General features: G+C 45.9%; 1 protein-coding gene across 7 annotated transcripts in view; it reads left to right on the top strand.

The window, feature by feature from the left end:
• The window catches only part of LOC133139120 (zinc finger protein 385A-like), a 91,198-nt gene that overhangs the window by 43,496 nt on the left and 28,554 nt on the right, over window positions 1-19,148 (top strand). For 5 of the 7 annotated variants that reach the window (XM_061258440.1, XM_061258442.1, XM_061258439.1 and 2 more), the window contains one exon: window positions 12,528-12,638. In XM_061258440.1, the coding sequence (XP_061114424.1) occupies window positions 12,528-12,638 (111 nt within the window). The other 2 variants (XM_061258445.1, XM_061258444.1) reach the window with 2 other exon arrangements.

Genomic DNA, 19,148 nt, shown 5'->3' with positions numbered 1-19,148 from the left:
TAATCGAGAGCAACATCACTTGATTAATGAGTGGTATTCAAGATGAATGAATGCCGTGGCTATGATCACCTGGCAAGCTGCAACAACATTACAAATGCATGTGATCTGAAGCACTGCATGTGCTTTTTCTGACTGCGGTTCAGGACATTTAATTTGAATGTTTTTGCTGATTGGATAATGTTTTGTTAATGATGTTAATCATCCCATGGACGCTAGACTTTTTCCCCCTGGTGCTCTTTCCCACACCAACAGTTGAAGCAGCCGAATACATTACAGTCCGCTGAGTGAGGACATGTCTGTAGATCGTTGTGCCGTAATAGAGAAAAGCAATCCTGGATCAGTACCTGAGTACTTGACGGTGACACCATTTGCAGCAGTACTTTAGGCAGGGGAGTAATTGACAACACCCTTCTATGTGAACTAATAATAAAGGTTTGCATTTATATAGCACTTTTCTAAAACTCTAAGTGCTTTATAGTGATGTATGGGAAAATCACCTCAACCACCACCACATGTGTAGCACCCACCTGAACCTTCACCACACATCAGCTGAGGGGGAGACGGAGAGAACGATTTTAGCCAATCGAACCGGGGAATGATTACTACTCTGTCAGTGAGTGCAGGCCGTAGGGTGCTTAAGGGGTGGGGGTGTTGTTTTTTGCGTCAGTCTCGTGAGGTCTCATGCTTTAATGTTGACAGGTGCCACTCGTCTGTTTCGTCGAGATGATTTCATCATGCTGACTCGGTTCATGTGCAGACCTGGTATGTAGGGTGTGGTAATACAGCAGTGACCATTAGGGGGTGTTATGAGGGTGTAGAGACTGTGGGTGTTCCTCAGTATCAAGAACGCAAAATCTACGTTCTCATGGGAGACCACACTTCCAAGAACACAAGGACAGAGAACACAGTTTCATGCACTTGAGATGCAAGCAAAGCGTGCTTGTGATGTGCGGTTATGTTACCAGTAACACTGCTTGCCTTGGCGCCCCATTACAGAGCCTTGTAACTGGCTACAAGATAGCCAAGCCAATGAACGTTTTAGTTAATACACTATATTAATAGCTATATTTAAAATGAGGCAAAATTCTGCAATTATACTACACATTTCTCCCCTCATTTTAATTCTTAGGAAGATTTTTGTGAAGTGCGATAACTAAAAAGTTAGTTGTGAGCTGAGCTCATCTCGCCGTTGTCTCTCAGTGAATGTTGAGATATAATTTCTGTTCTTGTTGGGTAAGGATGCATGGAATGGGGTTACATATGACATCACATAAGTTCACAAGACTGCAAGAATGGACAAATACAGACATTGAGAAAGACCCTGAGAGGAGGTGAAAGGTTAAGGGATGAGAAATTGTGAGACGTGTTGAATAAAGCATATTGTGATCTGTACAGTACGACGGAGCAGTTACTAACTCCTGTCAGACCTGGATTGAACTTGGATGTGAGGTATTGTAATGACTTTTAAATATGGATGTTTTAAAAATGTAGAGTATTTAAATGCAGACATGTATTTGGAAGTGGCAATCAGAAGTATTGGAATGCATAAGATGATAGTTGAAAGACATTACTGTCCATTAAAAACCTGTTTGATTGTATGTGAAAATACTTTTAAATGTTATCAGTGACCTCATTCTTTGGCTTAATTGCACTCTGGTGTATCATAAATTAGATGTCATTTAAGAATCATGTTGTATATGGCAATCATATATAGCATAATTAATTTGTCCTTCTTGAGTATTTGAGGGTATTTGAAATGTACTTTAGAAAAAAGTACTAGAATAATAAGACTGAAATAATATTTTTAAATTCTTTAATATTTGAAAATACTTCAAATACATGTGGACAGAATATCAGATTTTTGTGAGCATTTTAAAACTGCATTTTATTTTAAAAAGTGTAAATATGCAGAAAATTGTATTTTTAAATACAAATATGTCACTGCTCACATATTTGACCCAGGCCTGCCTCCGCCATGCTGCACATTGAACGTTAACATTTACAAAACAATTGTGTGGAGAATTTATCCCAGGTGGCTTCAATACAGTGGTGTTAGCACTGCTGCAAGCGTTTGCACTATGCAGATGTTTTTAATTCATCCGTGCTTATTACAGCTCACATAAAATCTCAGGGCGAAGACAGAAAATTATGATGCATTGATTTGGCATCAGTAGTGATATGTGGCTGTGAATGTTTTTGAATTACTGAAATGTGGCCTTTGGCAGTTTGACTGATCCCGCCTGCTGCCATTTCTTTATGTCACTTTGCTATTGCAAGCTTTTGCACAGTGTCTGAACAAAAACAAGCATATTTTTGTTTTTGACAAACAGTCTTTATCCTTTGTTTCTGAGGTTTGCATTTTACTTTTGCCATGACTAGGCCCGTTTTCCTGTTTGTGTTATCATGCATGCCATCATGAGCAGTTCCGAATGTGGGCATGTAGCCCTGTGCTTATGAAGGCATTTGGTAAGGCTATCTATGCCCCTCCTTCCAGTTAAGAGCGGCCAAATATTCATCTTGGACTACAGTGATGATTCTGCATTATCTTTAGTGAAGAAGCCAGAAGCCAGCTGGTGTAGCTACCTACCTCGCCACCAGGTGGGGATGCTACAGCAGTTTTCAGGGCGAGATTGTTCAGGCTGCAGGTACGCGTGTATCTGTCTGAGAACAATCGTCTCCCCCGAAACGCATTCCGCATCATGTACTGCCCCTGTACTTGTAGAGATTGGTTCCCAGTTTGGTACACAGCCAGTATTTCAGAAGGTCAGTCACACCCACAGAACATGTGTGACGTCAATAACACCGTCTTACACTGGCTGTGACATGCCCGTACACAGAGGGACATGCATGCATTCATTGCAAAAAGTCAACACCCGTCTGATAATCGGTGCAAAGAGGAAAAAACAAATTCTGAGCAGTTCTCTAATGCAAAGCTTACATAACACCAATGGTTAAAAGAAGACGAACAATGACGACAAAGAAAAAACACAGTGGGAGTGGAATCTTACAAGAAAGTTTGCTGTGAGACCTTGGTCGTTTTCTCTCCCCTTGATGAAGTATGATTTTTGGATCTCAGATTTAAGTCAGTTAAGGAGGGTCAGTTGTTCCATTACATTATATTAATGGTATTTGGCAGACGCTCTTATCCAGAGTGACGTACAACAAAGTGCATACCCATAACCAGGGATAAGTGTGCTGAAAGACCCTAGAGGGAAGTACAATTTCAACTGCTACCTGTACAACAAAGATAAGGACCAGGGCCTATTTGAATTTTTTTTTTTTTTTTTTTTTAACGAACAAATAAACAAACAAACAACAAAGCAAAAGTGACCAAACTTAACTATCCAAACACTGCTTACCTAGCCAACTAAAAATACCGATACACAAAGTAAATCACAAAGACTTAAGGTTCACAGAGAGGTAGGGAGGGACGGGGAGAGGTGCTGCTTGAAGAGGTGCATCTTCAGTTTGCGCTTGAAGGTGGGGAGAGATTCTACAGTTCTGACCTCAACGGGGAGTTCATTCCACCACCATGGAGCCAGAACAGACAGTAGTCGTGAGCGTGAGGTGGAGGTTCGGAGAGGGGGAGGTGCCAAGCGGCCTGTGGAGGCTGAACGAAGAGGTCTGGCAGGGGTGTAGGGTCTGAGCTGGAGTGGGTGGGTGGAAATTGCATTGATTATGTCAGTTGTTAGAATGATCCTGGAACAGAACGCACGGCATTCGGGCCCGTCGCACTAGACCCCCATCGTGGGACCCTAAGCTGGGGTGGATCCCTGCCCTGGTCGCTTAACTCTGTAAACACCTACAATCCTCTCTTCCAAAGGCCCACCCATGGGGCGGTATTCTTAGCTCCGGGGACACTTTTACAGGTCCAGACATCTGTAAACACGAGGTGGGACGGGTAGAGTTGGTCAGGGATGGGTTTGATAGAGAAGGAGGGAGGTTAGATATTGAGTAAGAGGGAAAGAGGAGAAGAGTGAGAGGGTGAGAAAGAGAGAAACATGACGGGATTAACGTTGGCCAGTACGTTAATTGCCCGTTGAGAGCGAACAGGTGGGTTTTGAGGGTTTCGGGTTTTATGGCTGAGTGAAGCATAGGGCTGGGCTCTCATAGGCAGTAGTTCAGCATCATCTTTCCTCAGTCGTCATGAGGTCTCAGCCATCCAGGCCCAGTACTCCCCGTTTACTGCACATACTGGGGCGTTCGGGGACCACCAAGGGATGCCATGGACTTGGTTAAATTTAATTTTATGACTTTTAAAAGAATATTTTATGAAATACATATTTTAGACTTCACTTGTCCTGGGCAACATTCTGTTTCTAATTTCTTACATACGCCTATTGCAGTAAATGTCTGATGAAGATCCATAGATTACAAGGTCACATTTGTAGTAGAGTGTTGATTTGCAGCTTGTAGTGGGTGTTGGATGAAGGTGTGAAATGTTAACCATTGTTGAGCTGGGGTCCTGTGGGTGGTTATTTTATAAAAGATTAAAATGTTTGGGAACCCCTGCCTTACTCACTTGGCCACTGAAATTTTAGTTTATTTATTCATTGATTTTACTTTTTTTATGAATCCATCTGAGACAAGGACTGCAGTGATACTCTGCACGCCCCTCTTCAGACCACCTGACCCAGACTGGCTAATCATGAAGCCTGAACCATGTCTGGCATGACCCCACGGCATCCTGAAGCTATGCTTGATACAGGTTTGCTGTTAATAACGTCTGTCCTGCTCATACTTTGAACCTAAACCAAGGCTGCACCAGACTAAACACAAGAGTAAACATGTATAGTTACCCTTTATTGGAAAAACAACCAAACAAAACAGACTCTGCTGGAATCACAACAAACAGGACAGCCAATACAACTTCTCATGTCCCAAGGGGCTTACAAATTCTGGAGAAATGATGTGTTTCCTTATTCTACATGCTCTATCCAGTCTCACACTGAGGTCGAACTTCTGAATCCAGAAGGCCTGCGATTGCTGGTGATGTCGAACGAGAATTTCAAAAGTCGTCGCACCGCGACCATAAAAGGACGCGTGAGGGCCTTTCCCTCAGCTGCAGGCTCTGTGGGCCCTGTTAACGAGCGCCACTGATTGGAGCTTTAATGATCAAAGGCCCGCCTGGGCTTCGTTATAGTCTCCCCCAATTAAAACCACTGCAGGAGCCTCAGCGAGACACACTGTGCCACTTCTGTACTTCCAAAGTCTCACGGCAAAAGATGAAAAAATGTGTTTCCGGACAGCCCACACGCACAGAGAGATGAGCTTGAGGGCTGATGTCATAATCAGAGCTTGTGAATACGCCCAGAGGATTTTATAGCGTTTCGTTGGATTCGGCAGGAAGGGGGGAGGGCGTCCTCAGAGAAACATATTGGGCTATTTCGATACTGTAGAAAGGAACTTCGCTCAGCTCCTCAGATTGCGCCAATCACTGTGTGTTGTGACGCCATCGAGCTCGAATGGACACTGAACTGAGAGGGGGGGCCGCTCTGGTCAAGGGCTTTTTGGACGTACTGACAGCCGACATTCAGTTACCACAGCTGGAGTTCTGCTTCAGTGAACTCGTGCTGGAGCTGAACTTTAAAGGGACTTTTGCAGTAATTGGATAAGATGGCTCTGCCTTGGTTTTTATGGGTGTCAGTGCTATAATTTATGCTTTGTTTATTATAGTTACATTGTGCTGGCTATTTTTGTTCTGCACTGAAGCCTCTCGTGCTCCGTAAGTTACCCTGAAACAGGGCGTCTGCCAAAACAATGAGAAACCACAGCAGAGATGAAAAAGATGGCTGTGGCCTTAGTGCGTATGCCAACACTGTGCACGTGGGATCAGGCTCTGTCAATGATGGCCTTAGCGTGTATGCTAACGCTGTGCACGCTGGATCAGGCTCTGTCACTGATGGCCTTAGCATGTATGCTAATGCTGTGCACGCTGGATCAGGCTCTGTCACTGATGGCCTTAGCATGTATGCTAACGCTGTGCTGGATGAGGCTCTGTCACTGATGGCCTTAGTGTGTATGCTAACGCTGTGCATGCTGGATCAGGCCCTGTCACTGATGGCCTTAGCGTGTATGCTAACGCTGTGCTGGATGAGGCTCTGTCACTGATGACCTTAGTGTGTTCGCTAATGCTGTGCACGCTGGATCAGGCTCTGTGACTGATGTCCTTAGCGTGTATGCTAACGCTGTGTACGCTGGATCAGGCTCTGTCACTGATGGCCTTAGCATGTATGCTAGCGCTGTGCACGCTGGATCAGGCTCTGTCACTCATGGCCTTAGCGTGTATGCTAACGCTGTGCACGCTGGATCAGGCTCCTGTGTGCCCCCACACTGTTTGGAGTCTCAGTGCACCTGCAGAGAGGAGGTGTAACTGAGCCAGTGGGAGGGGGAGGGAGGGGGAGGGGGGTGAAGAGAGGGGTTACAGAAGGTCAGAGCTGAATTTTGGAGGGGTGGGGGGCTTGGGGGCGTGGAGAAGGAGTTCTGGCCAAGGATCACAAAAACCCTGATTAAGAAGAGGGAAAAAGAAAGAAGAATGAGGGGGTGAGAGAAATATCACACGGCATACTTACTGCAGCTGGGCTGTGTGTGTTTGAGTGTGTGTGTGTGTGTTCATGCCTGTGAGAGAGAAGCAGGCAAAGCGCAGAGGCAGAGAGAGAGAGAAACAGCAGGGAGGGAGAAACAGAGCACAGAGAGAGAGCGAGAGGGGCGTGAGAGAGAGAGAGAGACTGAATGGGAGTGAGGTGCTGGCAGAGAGTTTCTATAGTAGAGACGCAGACGGACGGCAGAGAAAAACACCAAGCGCACACTGCACTATAGTGTACACAGACCTATCATTTAAAGAGAGCAAGGCAGCGTGTTTAAGTGACACACACACAGACGCTCACGCGGCGGCTCTGTCACACGGTCACTCGGACTGACGCGCGTACAGGACCGATGCAGCTCCAGGCTCAAAGCGACGCCGATGAGAGAGAAGTGAGTAAAAAACAGTGCCTCGGGGGACCGGGGTGGGGGGCACAGCCGCAGGGCAGATTAAAGACAGGTGGCTGTTGTTTTCTGAGGTAATGTAAACAAGGCACTGGGGGGTGAAACTCGGCTGCAAAAGGCATCTTTTTATCCGGGCTGGACGCGGTCTGTCACTGCGGCTGCCGGCGTATCCCCAGAGTGTGAGAGAGATTAGACCGTCTCCCAGCCACCAGGAGCTCAGCTCTGACTTTATGGAATGTTTCTTCATCTGCAGAAATTAATCTGGAGGTCTTATTGAAGATGGGAAGGGGGAAAAGGCGGGTTTTTTGTTTGGTGAAAACTGAATGTTTACGCGGGTGTCACCGGGAGTGATGTGCCGCAGTGTCGGCGGGCTCCTGAACACAAACTTTACAAACTGCCACTGCTGACAGCTCGCTGTGTCGCTATCTACTGTCATGCAAATATACCTGCGCCCTGAAAGTACTTTTACTCTGAACAAGGATAGCATTCAGTTGGATGTGCTGTGTCATTACATGGTAATGGTATATGTACGCATATTTATGTATGCAAAACAACCAAGCTACCACTTGCCTGCCTTGAGTTCTATTATTATGTAGTCTTTCTGAACTGTAAGTAGCCTCCTTACTTTTGTGGAATGGAAGACAGCAGGTTCATGGGACTAATAGGGCGGACAAAAACAAAGGAGGAGAAAAGAGAGAGTGAAGGAGGAGAGGACACTAAGACTTGAGGGATGCAGGAAAGCTCTGGATCTGGGAGATGAAAGTGAGAGATGTTAAATGTGTGTGTAAGAGCAGTGACAGAGGGACCCGGTTCATGTGGAGGTGGGGTTCGGGGAGGGGGGTCATGGGAACTGTGCCGTGTAGCTCCCCTGGCCTGATTGGTCCCTGTTAATTAACCCTGTCTATTTACCCCTGTTCACTTGCTTGGGTAGAGAGTAAAACAAAAAAATCTTTGATGGAGAAGACTTCTTTCATTTAAAAGATTAGTTTAAACAGATTTATTATTTGTTCGCATCACTACTAAAATGCGCTTATGACCGTATAAATGGTCAATGGACCATTGGTCATAAGAAGTGATGTTTACTTTATGGAGATTAGAGCAGAAGGCTATTGGAGCAGAAGGCTGACTGTCTTAATCTGTGCGAAACCTTCAAATGGTTTCTTGCTATATGCATCGTTATCATCTCACACTACTGTGGAGTGGGAATTCATTCACTTTGGTTTGAGAGAAACATTGGCGGCAAACTTCAGTCTCTGGTTCCTGCATTTTCGCTTTACAATTGTTGACGCTAATCGTCTGCGACGAGATAAAACGTGTGGAAAAGCGTTGCTTGGCTTCTGAGCCCAAGAAGGTTGTTTTTTCCCCGCTGTTATTTCTGGTGTTGGACTGGACATGATTGTAGATCTGTTGATTACAGTTTAGCTCAGGTAATGAAAGGGATAATGAAAACCCCTAACGACCGGTCCTATTTATGTCTGTGCTGGCTAGAACCAGGCGGGGTGACACCCACAACATGGGCCCAAAGGAATGTGCTGACTCGGTACCGACCCGCGGCCTTTCAGACACCGAGCGCTCATTCCAACCGCTTATTCTCTCCTCTTTTTCTTTTCCTTGCTCCTGACCCGGAAACCGCTCGAGGTTTGCCATCTTCAAGGACATTCTGGCGCTTTAAATGTTAGCTAGAAGTAGAAGTTAGGAACTCCCTTGCTTTTGAGCATAAATTATGTATAAATGATCGACATGTGGATCCACCTCTCCCCATTTGCTACGCATGGAAAGACATTCCATTTGCTTAATTCACGTTTTCTAGATTTCCCAATCTTCACTTTGTTTTCAAGCCTCTCCTGATGGGTGGAGCTAGAAAAAGGAACAGTTGAAAAATAAGTGACTGGAATGAGCCCCAAGTACCAAGGAGGTGAACCTCACCTTACCATTCCCCCCACCCCCCACCAGCAATGTGAGGACCCCCCCACTCTGAGGCGACAAACACCCACGCTGTTATCGTCACGCTCAGAACACAGCTTGCAATTGTTTACGTTGCCGTGGTGAAGAGCAGCGAAAGCGAAAGTCTGTCTCCCGGCTACAGGCCTGAGTTTGGCCAGCGAGGAGCAGGGCTTTGTTTGTTATTAAAATGGGAGTGGTGGGAGGAGAGATGGGGGGTTGGGTAAGGAGTGTGTGAAATTGGAAAGGGGATATTTGGGGGGGCTGATATGACACAGATGTTGCGTGTCAGCCCTGCTGCAAGACAGCGCACGACGCCCCCACCCCTATTCTCCTTCTGGGCCGTTTTATGTACTTTTTTCGGGGGTAGTGGGGTTGTTGCTCGGTTACCATCCTGATTTCTGTTTGATTTGGGGAATATTCACATAATTGAGCCCCCCCCCCCCTCTCCCAGGCTACTCAAGGCTGACTGTGTCTATCCAATGCTGTTATTGTACTTACTGCTCTGGGAAATAAACGCATGCCCGTCATCTTCTTTCAGCAAGGTTAAAGCAGGCCTATTACACATTATTTTGAGTTGGTGGAACGCCTACTATTTCAGGGCTGCTGAGTGGTTCAGTCAGAACAGCCGCTGACCGCGGGCCTGGATCCGAGTCCTCCACTATGCTGCGGGGACCGGGAGCCCGTGTGGTAAGACGCGGTTGGCGTTGCCCCCCTCCAAGGCTGCGGTGGATTAAGTCAGCAAGGGTTCCTTGGGTTACCGCCATATTAGATCCTCTTGATGACACGCCCCGGTGCCCAAAGCCTACTCACTCTCAGTGAAAAGTGCATACAGTAGTGAAGCCAAATTTATATCATACGACATTTATATTTTGGCGAAGGTCTGTGATGAGGGTTGTATTGTGTATACGGTAACAAGAATCCTAACAGCCGAAATTCCTCACAGTTTGTTTGCATTTTTTTAAAAACATGTTGTGTCCATGACGATGACTTTTGCTGTTCCATCTGGCCGATCCTGTCCAATACACATTGCGCGACAAAGTACATTGTTTGCTACATAACACAATTCTAGAGGCGTGCGGAAAAGGTGTTGAAGAGGTGAAAATTCTGAGAAAAGGTGTTGTGCTACACTTCCTTCAGTGGATAAAATAATAATATATTCAGTGTCTGTGTCATTCAGCCAGACCGCTTATGGGAATCTTCTGGCACATGACATCAGTGTGCACATGCATGCCAATATAGACACAGGAACTGTCATGACAATACGCAGATAATTAGTCAAATACAGCAGGAGTTCCTGTGCGCTTACACAACACATTCTGCGACCCCCAAAATAAAACACAGCCCCGAGCCTAAAGAGATGAAAGACTCCGGCAGGTTGATGGATTCCCTGAAATAGATCACTGAGGACGTTGTTTCACTGGTTCCTCTGGGGGGGCTCAGCCGTGGGTGCTGAAGCCAGCCAGTTAAAGTTACACCGAATGCTAGGCTACAGCCAGAGTGAGAGGGTGGTCAGTGCCAGGCAGACCCACACCGCAGTTTAGGTGTGGAGACGTGGAGACGTTCCCACAGCACTGAGATATGACAGCACAGATATGAATGAAATACATTTATATATACTGTATTTCCACATTTTAGTTTTAGATTGAGATTGAGATTGAGATTTTTTTTCGTTTTAACATACAGTACTGTGCAAAAGTCTTAGGCACCTGTATAACACTCTGTACAGATAAGATTCTTTCAAAAATAAGGTAATGAAAGGTAAAATAAACGTACTATACATTTTACATTACATTTTAGTAATTTGGCAGAATAGTTAAAAACTGAACCAAATCAATATTTTTTGTGACCACCCTTTGGTGTTAAAACTGCATCCCTTCTCTGAGATAGCCAATGCCATCCTGCAGTTCTATAAGACAATCAGCAGGGAGGTTGTTCCAAGCATGTTGGAGAACTTGCCACAGTTCTTTTGCCGACTTTGGTTGGCTTAAGTTTTGTCAATTGCTTACAGTAATATGTTACTTTTTAAAATTAAATACAAAAATGTCTCTGTAAAATTAAATCTTTTGGAAAATGAATATTTGGAAATCTCAAATGTGTTCTTTTATACTAACACACACAAAAAAAGAAACATATATATAATAAATTCTAGGGTGCCTAAGACTTCTGCACAGTACTGTGCATGTAATACGAGTGTCTTGGATAATAAAAATATATTGCAGTTAAAAAAAAAAAAAATATATATATATATATATATATATATATATATATATATATATATAAAATGTATTTTAATTGTAGTGACTGTCTCTTGTAGTGTAGGTTTCCGATTAGTATAATACATGGTTTCTGGAGGTTTCTGGAGGACCAGAGACTCATGTCCCCTACAGTGGACAAATATGAATTACTGGGTCTTAGGAGGATAGTCATTGACTGGAGCAGTTTGGGTTATGCACATTGGTCAAGGATACAATGGGAGAGCCTCAGCTGGGCAAAGCAGGCCCAGTTCCGTAACAGCTCTGCTACAGAGCAGCGTAGAACCACAAACCACTGAAGCAGCATAGAACCACAAACCTGCCCTGCCAAGGCGGTCTTCAGTATAGCAGACCACTGCGGTCAAAAGATTTGGACCTGTCCGCAAGACAAATTACATGATTCTATTCATAATTCCTGCTCTCTCAGTTTAAGTATATTTCAGGTTCCATCAGTACTACTTTTTAATGCTAGATGTGTATTTTGTAAGAATGTATATGATGCATATTGTGTGTTGTGACTATAGGTATTAAATTGTATTAAATAATATTAAATATAATATTAAATATTAAATATTAAATAATATTCTTTCTGCATCATATTAACCACTGGAAAACTGCAATAGTTTTTGCTCAGTGGACCATCTTGGCTAAAATGAATGAATAAAACTTAATGAACAACCACACTGTTCTCATTCTCTGCAGTGCACATGGCAAATAAAGGCCATTATTATTTACTGCAATTATTACTATAATGCACGCTAGCTTAGATTTCACTGCATTAACCGTTTCCATGGTGAAATGAATGCATCAATTTGCAATGATGAAACTGGTGGTCTTGTGGAGGTTGATGCACTGTAGGCTGCAAATACACAACTTGAGCATTCTCTCTGTCAATAACACACAGTTAGTTTCTGCCTCTCACTGCACACGGTCTCAGTGACTGGAATATCACTTATCACTTACCCAAATTATCATCTAATATGAATACAAATAACATTACAAAATGATTTCAATCACAGTCTGAAGTTATTCAGTCATTTCAGGTTATCGAGCCTGAAAAAAAAAAAAAAAAAAAAAAATGGCCCTTGTCCTTATCTTTGTTGTACAGGTAGCAGTTGAAATTGTACTTACCTCTAGGGTCTTTCAGCGAACTTATCCCTGGTTATGGGTATGCACTTTGTTGTACGTCGCTCTGGATAAGAGCGTCTGCCAAATGCCAATAATGTAATGTAATGTAATGTAATGATGGCTAGCTGTCTATACTCACTGGCTGACTGTGAAACTTTCCCTGAAACTTTCTCTCTCTTCCCTGACCACTTTCCCCCTCTCCCTCTCCGACCGCAGATGGACCCGGTTCAGAAGGCCGTGATAAACCACACCTTCGGAGTTCCGCCGGTCAAGACCAAGCGCCCTGTCATCTCCTGCAATGTCTGCCAGATCCGCTTCAACTCCGAGGTGAGTGATGAAAGCCAAGGGTTTGGGGTACCTCACGGACCTGTCCTTGGTCTGTTCCCCCATCCCCCCTGCCAGAGTGCTGGATACCTGCAGATACGTACTGTATATGCATATGTGTGTGTGACCGTGGGGGTGTAACACGATCACTCCTTGACGGAATGACAATGTAAAAGAATAGCAGCATAGCACAGTAATACTGTAACTGAATAGCGGCATAACAGACCAATGGTGTAACAGAATGATGCAGTAATGGTGTGATGGCACATGTGTGTGCACTTAAGCCAATGAGATGTGGGCCTCTCGTGGAGCTGAAGGTTTTCAGGAAGTGATGTCACCTCTTGTGAATCAGGCGCTCCTCTGACCTCCCTTACGTCAGAGGACAGATGGATCGGCTGCTCCAGCGAGCCCCAGGGCGGAGCGGCCTGAGGCTCAGAGCGGCGCGGGGCCACGCTGAGGTTAGGTCAGTGTGAACCATCTCAGAAAAACACGTTTGTTTTCCCCCTGGAGCACCGATACATAGCGTCAGTGCAGCAGAGAGCCCATTGGGTGTGTTCTCAAACCGCTTTCAGATGGGCTCAGCGGTGTTTGGCACTCCCTCACGCTCCTCCGCAACCCTGCTGTGGAAACAATTACGGAAACCACGGCGACCTGCCCTTTATAAAACCTCCCGATTAATTCCACTACAGTGCGCCTACCCTCAGGATTTCCACACATTCACCTCGTCTTCCAACTGCCAGTTTATTGATGTCAGTTATAATATGTCCTGAAGGCTGAATTCAGAGCCTTCTCTTTGATGGGACTGTGAGCTCTCCATTTTTAGGTTCATAGAACCTTTTCTGAAGGTTTTCTTGGAGTTCTTAGAAAGTTTTTAATTAACGTTTCTTTATGTAATGTTTCAATGTAATGTTTTCTTGAGCAAAACGTTCTTAAATCACGTTTTCAGAAAGTTGCAGGAACATTATCTGGGGAACACGTGAGCAACATTCTAAAAACTATGGCTGCTACGTGTGTTCTGCCGCATCGTGAAAAACACCACAGAATAAGAGGCATTTGGCCTCCCCTCTGTTTCAAAAGAGTGAAAATGAAAAAGTTTTTTAAATATTATTGGTAGAAGGCGATGCGGACCCTCAGGATTAAAAGAAGTGCTGCAATTTGTGTGTTAGTACCAGAATAAGACCAATGAAAGGGAGGAAGATGTAAACATGAAACGCTGAGAATGACTGAGGGAGAGAAAGAGGGATAAGAAAGAGGAGAAGAGGTTGTGGAGAGGACAGGCCTGGTCCGGTGCACTTGCCATAATTTGCTGTAATGGAAACTGTCTTCCAAGAGGAGTGCACGTCAATGCTAACATTGACCATGTCAGAGAGAGAGGAGGAGAGGAAGGTGTGATGGATTAAAGAAAACTGCAGACGGAGAGACATTCCCTGCTGCTCCCAATATCTGTCAGTGCCGGATTAGCACCACGTTTTACTCTTTTAAATATAGTGTATTACATTTGGAAATAAGACCTGTAGCTCGTCAGGCTGTTCTTGGGTTTCCTTCCAGAATTTGACATTGCCGACACCATATTCACAATTCCCAGTAGTGGAGGTGTGTTGTTCTGCTGCCTCAGAGCCTTTCTCTCAGAGTCGTTCTTTGGCGAAGCTGCCTATATGAAGCGTAGGTTCTCTCAGATCACAGCGTAGCAGCTTTGATAGTTGACAGAGGAACATGTCGTTTGTTGCTGCCGTTTTAAGTGATGCACTCCCTAACGCACTGGATTATAGGGGAACATACCGTTTGCTGCCTTTTGAAATTACACACTATCTAAACACATTGGTGTTAACCGTTACCAAAAATATCAGGAGAGATATTTAGTGAGTAAAAATCAATCATAAACACAGACAGCTCCCCCATGCTTTGAAGCAGGAAGGCAATCCTTGCACCCCCCCCCCAGTGGGGAGTACACTCAGGGGTGTTGGGGGGGGCATTGTGTGTTGGCGAAGCAAACATTTTAGTCTACGAGCATTTTACTGAATATTTCGAAATCTTATTTCTATTACATTTCTGCAAAATAAGGCAAAAGGATTGCCAATGAGGTGAGACCATTTGACTGGAGTAAGAAAATTTCACTTGTCAGCCAAAAAGTTCAAACAAGCTAATATTTTCTACTTGAGAGAAATAAATAACATTTCAAGTCTCATTACAGGACTAAAATACTAATCTTGTCAAGACAGACTGTTTTTGCAGCGTTGCACGTAAGCCAAGCAAAGTTTGACACATAAGCAGTCTGTAAACACTGACGCACGCCACCCAATAAACCGTTAAGTACTCTAACGCCTGGCAGAGCGGTGGAGGGTAGAGTCCTGACTCCCCGGCAGCTGATACAGTCTTTATAGGGTCTCCAAACGGTTTCGCCATGCCGTTCCCTCTCCGTCCCCCCTAACCCAGCCTCCCCCAGGGGCTTGTGCAGGACGACGGGGCGCGTGCCAGGTTTGGGGTTTCACCCGACGTGCGCATGGGGACCGAGCTCAGCTGCTGAAACCGGACCCGCTTCAAAGCCCTACCCCCACCCGCCCGCCATCACCCCCGCCCGCCCGCCATCACCCCCGCCCGCCCGCCATCACCCTCACCCATCCGCCATCACCCACCCCCACCCGCCCGCCATCACCCACCCTCACCCATCACCCACCCACCCCCACCCACCCTCACCCATCACCCACCCATCCTCACCCATCACCCACCCACCCCCACCCACCCTCACCCATCACCCACCCATCCTCACCCATCCATCCTCCTACCACACACCTCCAACGTGTCCCTCACATCCCCGATCCCTAATCCCAACCCCTCACCTGTCGCCCACCACACCCTTTACACTGAATGCGATCTTCTCACCATGTTGTGTTTTGTGGGGTCATTTTGACCCCAGACTCTGATAATATACAGCCTTTTCTATCTCTTTTTTTTTTTTGTGGGTGATTCTGGTAACAGTTTTGGATACATGTTTCAAACTTTCACTTACTTTAGGCTCTAAAATAAGTTTTTTAATATTTAGGGATAAACGGCTTGTCATTTGAGAGACATTACGAATGCAACACAAAAATGTACTATTACAATAATTTTGCTTTGCTTTACCCTGGATACATAAAAGGCATCAAATGTAATTGTAATTATTTCAATGTAATTGGAGGGTTGAGCTACAGATAGCACACAGTTAGCTTCATCCTACCAGGAGTAGTGCAAGGACAGAAATTTGGGATCATTGATTATTTTTTAATAAAAGGCAAAAGTGTCCACACAAAGCATCTCTGTTGTTGAACCTCCTCTGCCTTTGCGTACTGTTGTGCGTAGGATAGCCAGCGTATAGCCTGATTTAACCTGTGGAAACGCTGCTCTGCATATGTCTGGCACACAAACAACCCTTGTTTCCGTCCTGGAAGTACTAGTACAACTCAAGAAGGAAAGTCCTGTGTTTTTATTTCCTTCAGTTTGGGAATAATGTGGCAGCGTAAAACCCAAAAGGTTTTCCATATCCCAGAAGTGCGTTTGCAGCAAGCCACAGATTATAAAGTGAAACATTCCTTAATTGCAAGACATCAAACAGTTCTCTCACCCAGATGGCCTGCTAAACAAAGTCACATTCGTAAACACATTTTAAGGTTATTAAGATGGTGGGTATTTTGTGTTTTCTGAAGTCCTGACACTTCATCTGACATGGAATTGTGTGTGTGTGTGGGGGGGGGGGCTTGTGACAGTACTGCATCAGCAGCTGCTCATCCAGGGTGAAGGGTCTTTCTGAAAGCACATTGGAAACATGTTAACCGACAGCGGGCGAGGTGGAGTGGGGGTTAACTCATTTAACAACCAGTTAAACTTCCATCTGCACTTAATTGCTGTCAGGGTCGTGTTTTGTTACTGTGCACTACAGAAAGGCCTTTTTTGGAGAATGCTTGGTGGCTCTGTGGTTTATGTGGAGGGGCGGGTCCCATTCCCAGAAGGCTGTTAGTTCAGTGCTGGAAGATTCCGCCGCCTCTGTGACTAGCACTCCTCATTACTGGAGCCCAGTGGGGCTAAGTACCCTGCCACGGGAGGGATTGAATGACCTCATAAAGAAATAGATCAAGTTTGACCCCCCCCCAACTTGGATACAGCTGATTTGCACTGCATAAACTGAGGGGTGTCATGCACTCTGTTGGTGAGTGGCTGGGTGCCCACGTTTTGAATTATACAGTGGTTGAAAAGTAGTGGTTTCACTTAAGCCCCAAACTGAGGTGTCTCCGCAGGGCTGAGGAGAGCAGTGGGGGGGTGGGGGGGTATGAGGAGAGGGGGGACTCTGTCTGGAGGGGGTTCGAATGACCTTGTTGTTCTGCAGGGGGTGACATCACAGCCAGTTCTCCACTGCATTAGGCGACGTAATTGCCGCAGCACAAGCAAGCTGCCTCCCTCTCTCTAAGCCTCGCTCTGTCTCTTTCTGTCTCCCTCTCTCTCTCTGTTTCTCTCTCTTCTCTCGCTCTTCCTCCCTCCCTCTCTTTTTCTGTCACGCTTTTGCTCTTTCTTTCACACTCTCACTTTGCATCGCTCTATTTCCTTTTCTGTTTTATCATTCCTGTCTCTTTTTCATCCATCTATTACTCTCACTGTCACTCTTTCCCTCTTTCACTAATTCTCTCCTCTCTCTCATACGTCTCTAACTTCTCTCTTCCTCACTCGCTCTCTATCTCTGGGATGCTACAGCTGTTCTTTTCTCTGGCCAGTTATCTCTGGATTGTTTTTCTTTTTTTGCCCTGGTGTTGGAGGGCAAGCTATCAGCTTTCTCTCCTTTCCTCACTCTCTATACACCCCCTTCTCTTTCTTCTCTTCCCATCCTCCTTTTCCCCTTCACCTCACCTCTTGCTCTTCTCTCTTTCCCTCTTTCTCACTCTCTCTCTCCCTCACCCACTAATCCCTCGCTCTGTACCGTGGAGTTTCTGCAGGAGTATAATCCTGTTTGAGATTCCCTCTTTCCCCACGTTTCTTTTCGGTGCTCACACTGCCAGAGTCCATCGCTCAGTCTTTTCCCTCCCTCCCTTTCCACTGCTCTCTCCATCTTTCTTTCTGTTCATTATTTTTCTCCCAATGCGGGATGCCTGATTGTATCACAGAGCCTGTCCGAAACATCCTCCGGCGATCCAGGAGAGTGCGAGACTGACAAATCACACACCATCAGCCGTTGGTTTTTATTATTATTGTAATTATTATTATTATTATTTGTATTTTACATGTAAATTTGGTGGGGTTGTAATTATCCAATTCCCACCCTAATTTGGAATATGCAATTGTCTGCGACTGCAGCTGCATTCATACGCAAACTGAGGAGTGTAGACATCCTCAGTTCTCCTCTGAAACATGTGCCTGTCGCAACAGCACAGACTACAACTACGCTGGCATAAGGTGGGGTCAGAGGAAGACCTTTCATGTGAGGCTTTTTAACACGCGGTCCATGGGGACCTGACTGGCGAATGAAGAAACGCAGACCCTAATTGACTGAAGACTCCCATGCCCTGGACACTGTCAGCACTGGCTTGTTCCGGATTCGATCCGAGACCACGGGGGTCATCCATGCACCGCAACATGGCGCCTTCATCGAACAATCCACCAAGCAGCTGTTCTGTTCCTCTACCCTGTGGTCCATGCACCCGTCATTCAGAGTTAGCTTCTCAGGCGGGCCACGGTGAGGCGGGAACTGTGGCTGACCGAACTCCTCCCTCCCTGGGTGACCCTATGACCCCCTCTGTCAGTGTTGCATACCATGCTGGAGGAGTACAGTAACTCACAGTGTATTCCCACCATGCCCCAGGCCTTTTCATATTGTTCTATTCATCCCTCGTTCCCATTTCCTCCCTCCATCTCCCTCTCCTCCCACTCAATCCCTCATCCTTGTCCTCCTACCCCCGCCTCTTCCTGCTAAATCCGTGCCGTGAGCCTTCCGCCATCTCTGATCTCCCAGCTCAAGGTTAAGAATCCCACCCCCTGGTTTGGGCCGCCAGCCGAGCGAGGGCCAGACATATCCGTCTGTCCGTCTGGTCCTCCGTCGCCCGTCTGGCCTCGTATAAACTCCTCCCCTGCCGTCTTCCCTTAATCTGCGGCTTTAGAACAGGCCCAGAGACGGGCACGATCACCCCAAAGGGAGGCTGTACGCGCCTATGTCATTCATCACCAATTACAGCCATCCCGCCCCCGCCCCCACCCCAGCTTAAACGCCGTTCCACATCCTGCCAGGCTGAGCGGCTGTGCACCTACTTCACCCCAGCTCCCCCCACCCAGCGTCCACGCCAGTGCCAGCTTAGTTAGATGGCACTCAAATTCTTTCTTCATCGCGTCTGCCCGGCCAAAAGCCCATCCGCCCGTTTGCAGCAGCTGTCGGCCGACCCCCCCCCAAGCACCCCCCCAGCAGACTCATTTGAAGGGACGGCTGAGAGATGATAATCCAGTCACTTAATTGTGGTCGCTGTCTCGCCGTCCTAATGCAATAATAACATAATAACAAGC

Source organism: Conger conger, chromosome 10, assembly GCF_963514075.1.
Source record: "Conger conger chromosome 10, fConCon1.1, whole genome shotgun sequence".
NCBI lineage: Eukaryota > Metazoa > Chordata > Actinopteri > Anguilliformes > Congridae > Conger > Conger conger.
Note: the sequence above shows the minus strand (reverse complement) of the source record. Positions and strands in the feature narration are given on the sequence as shown.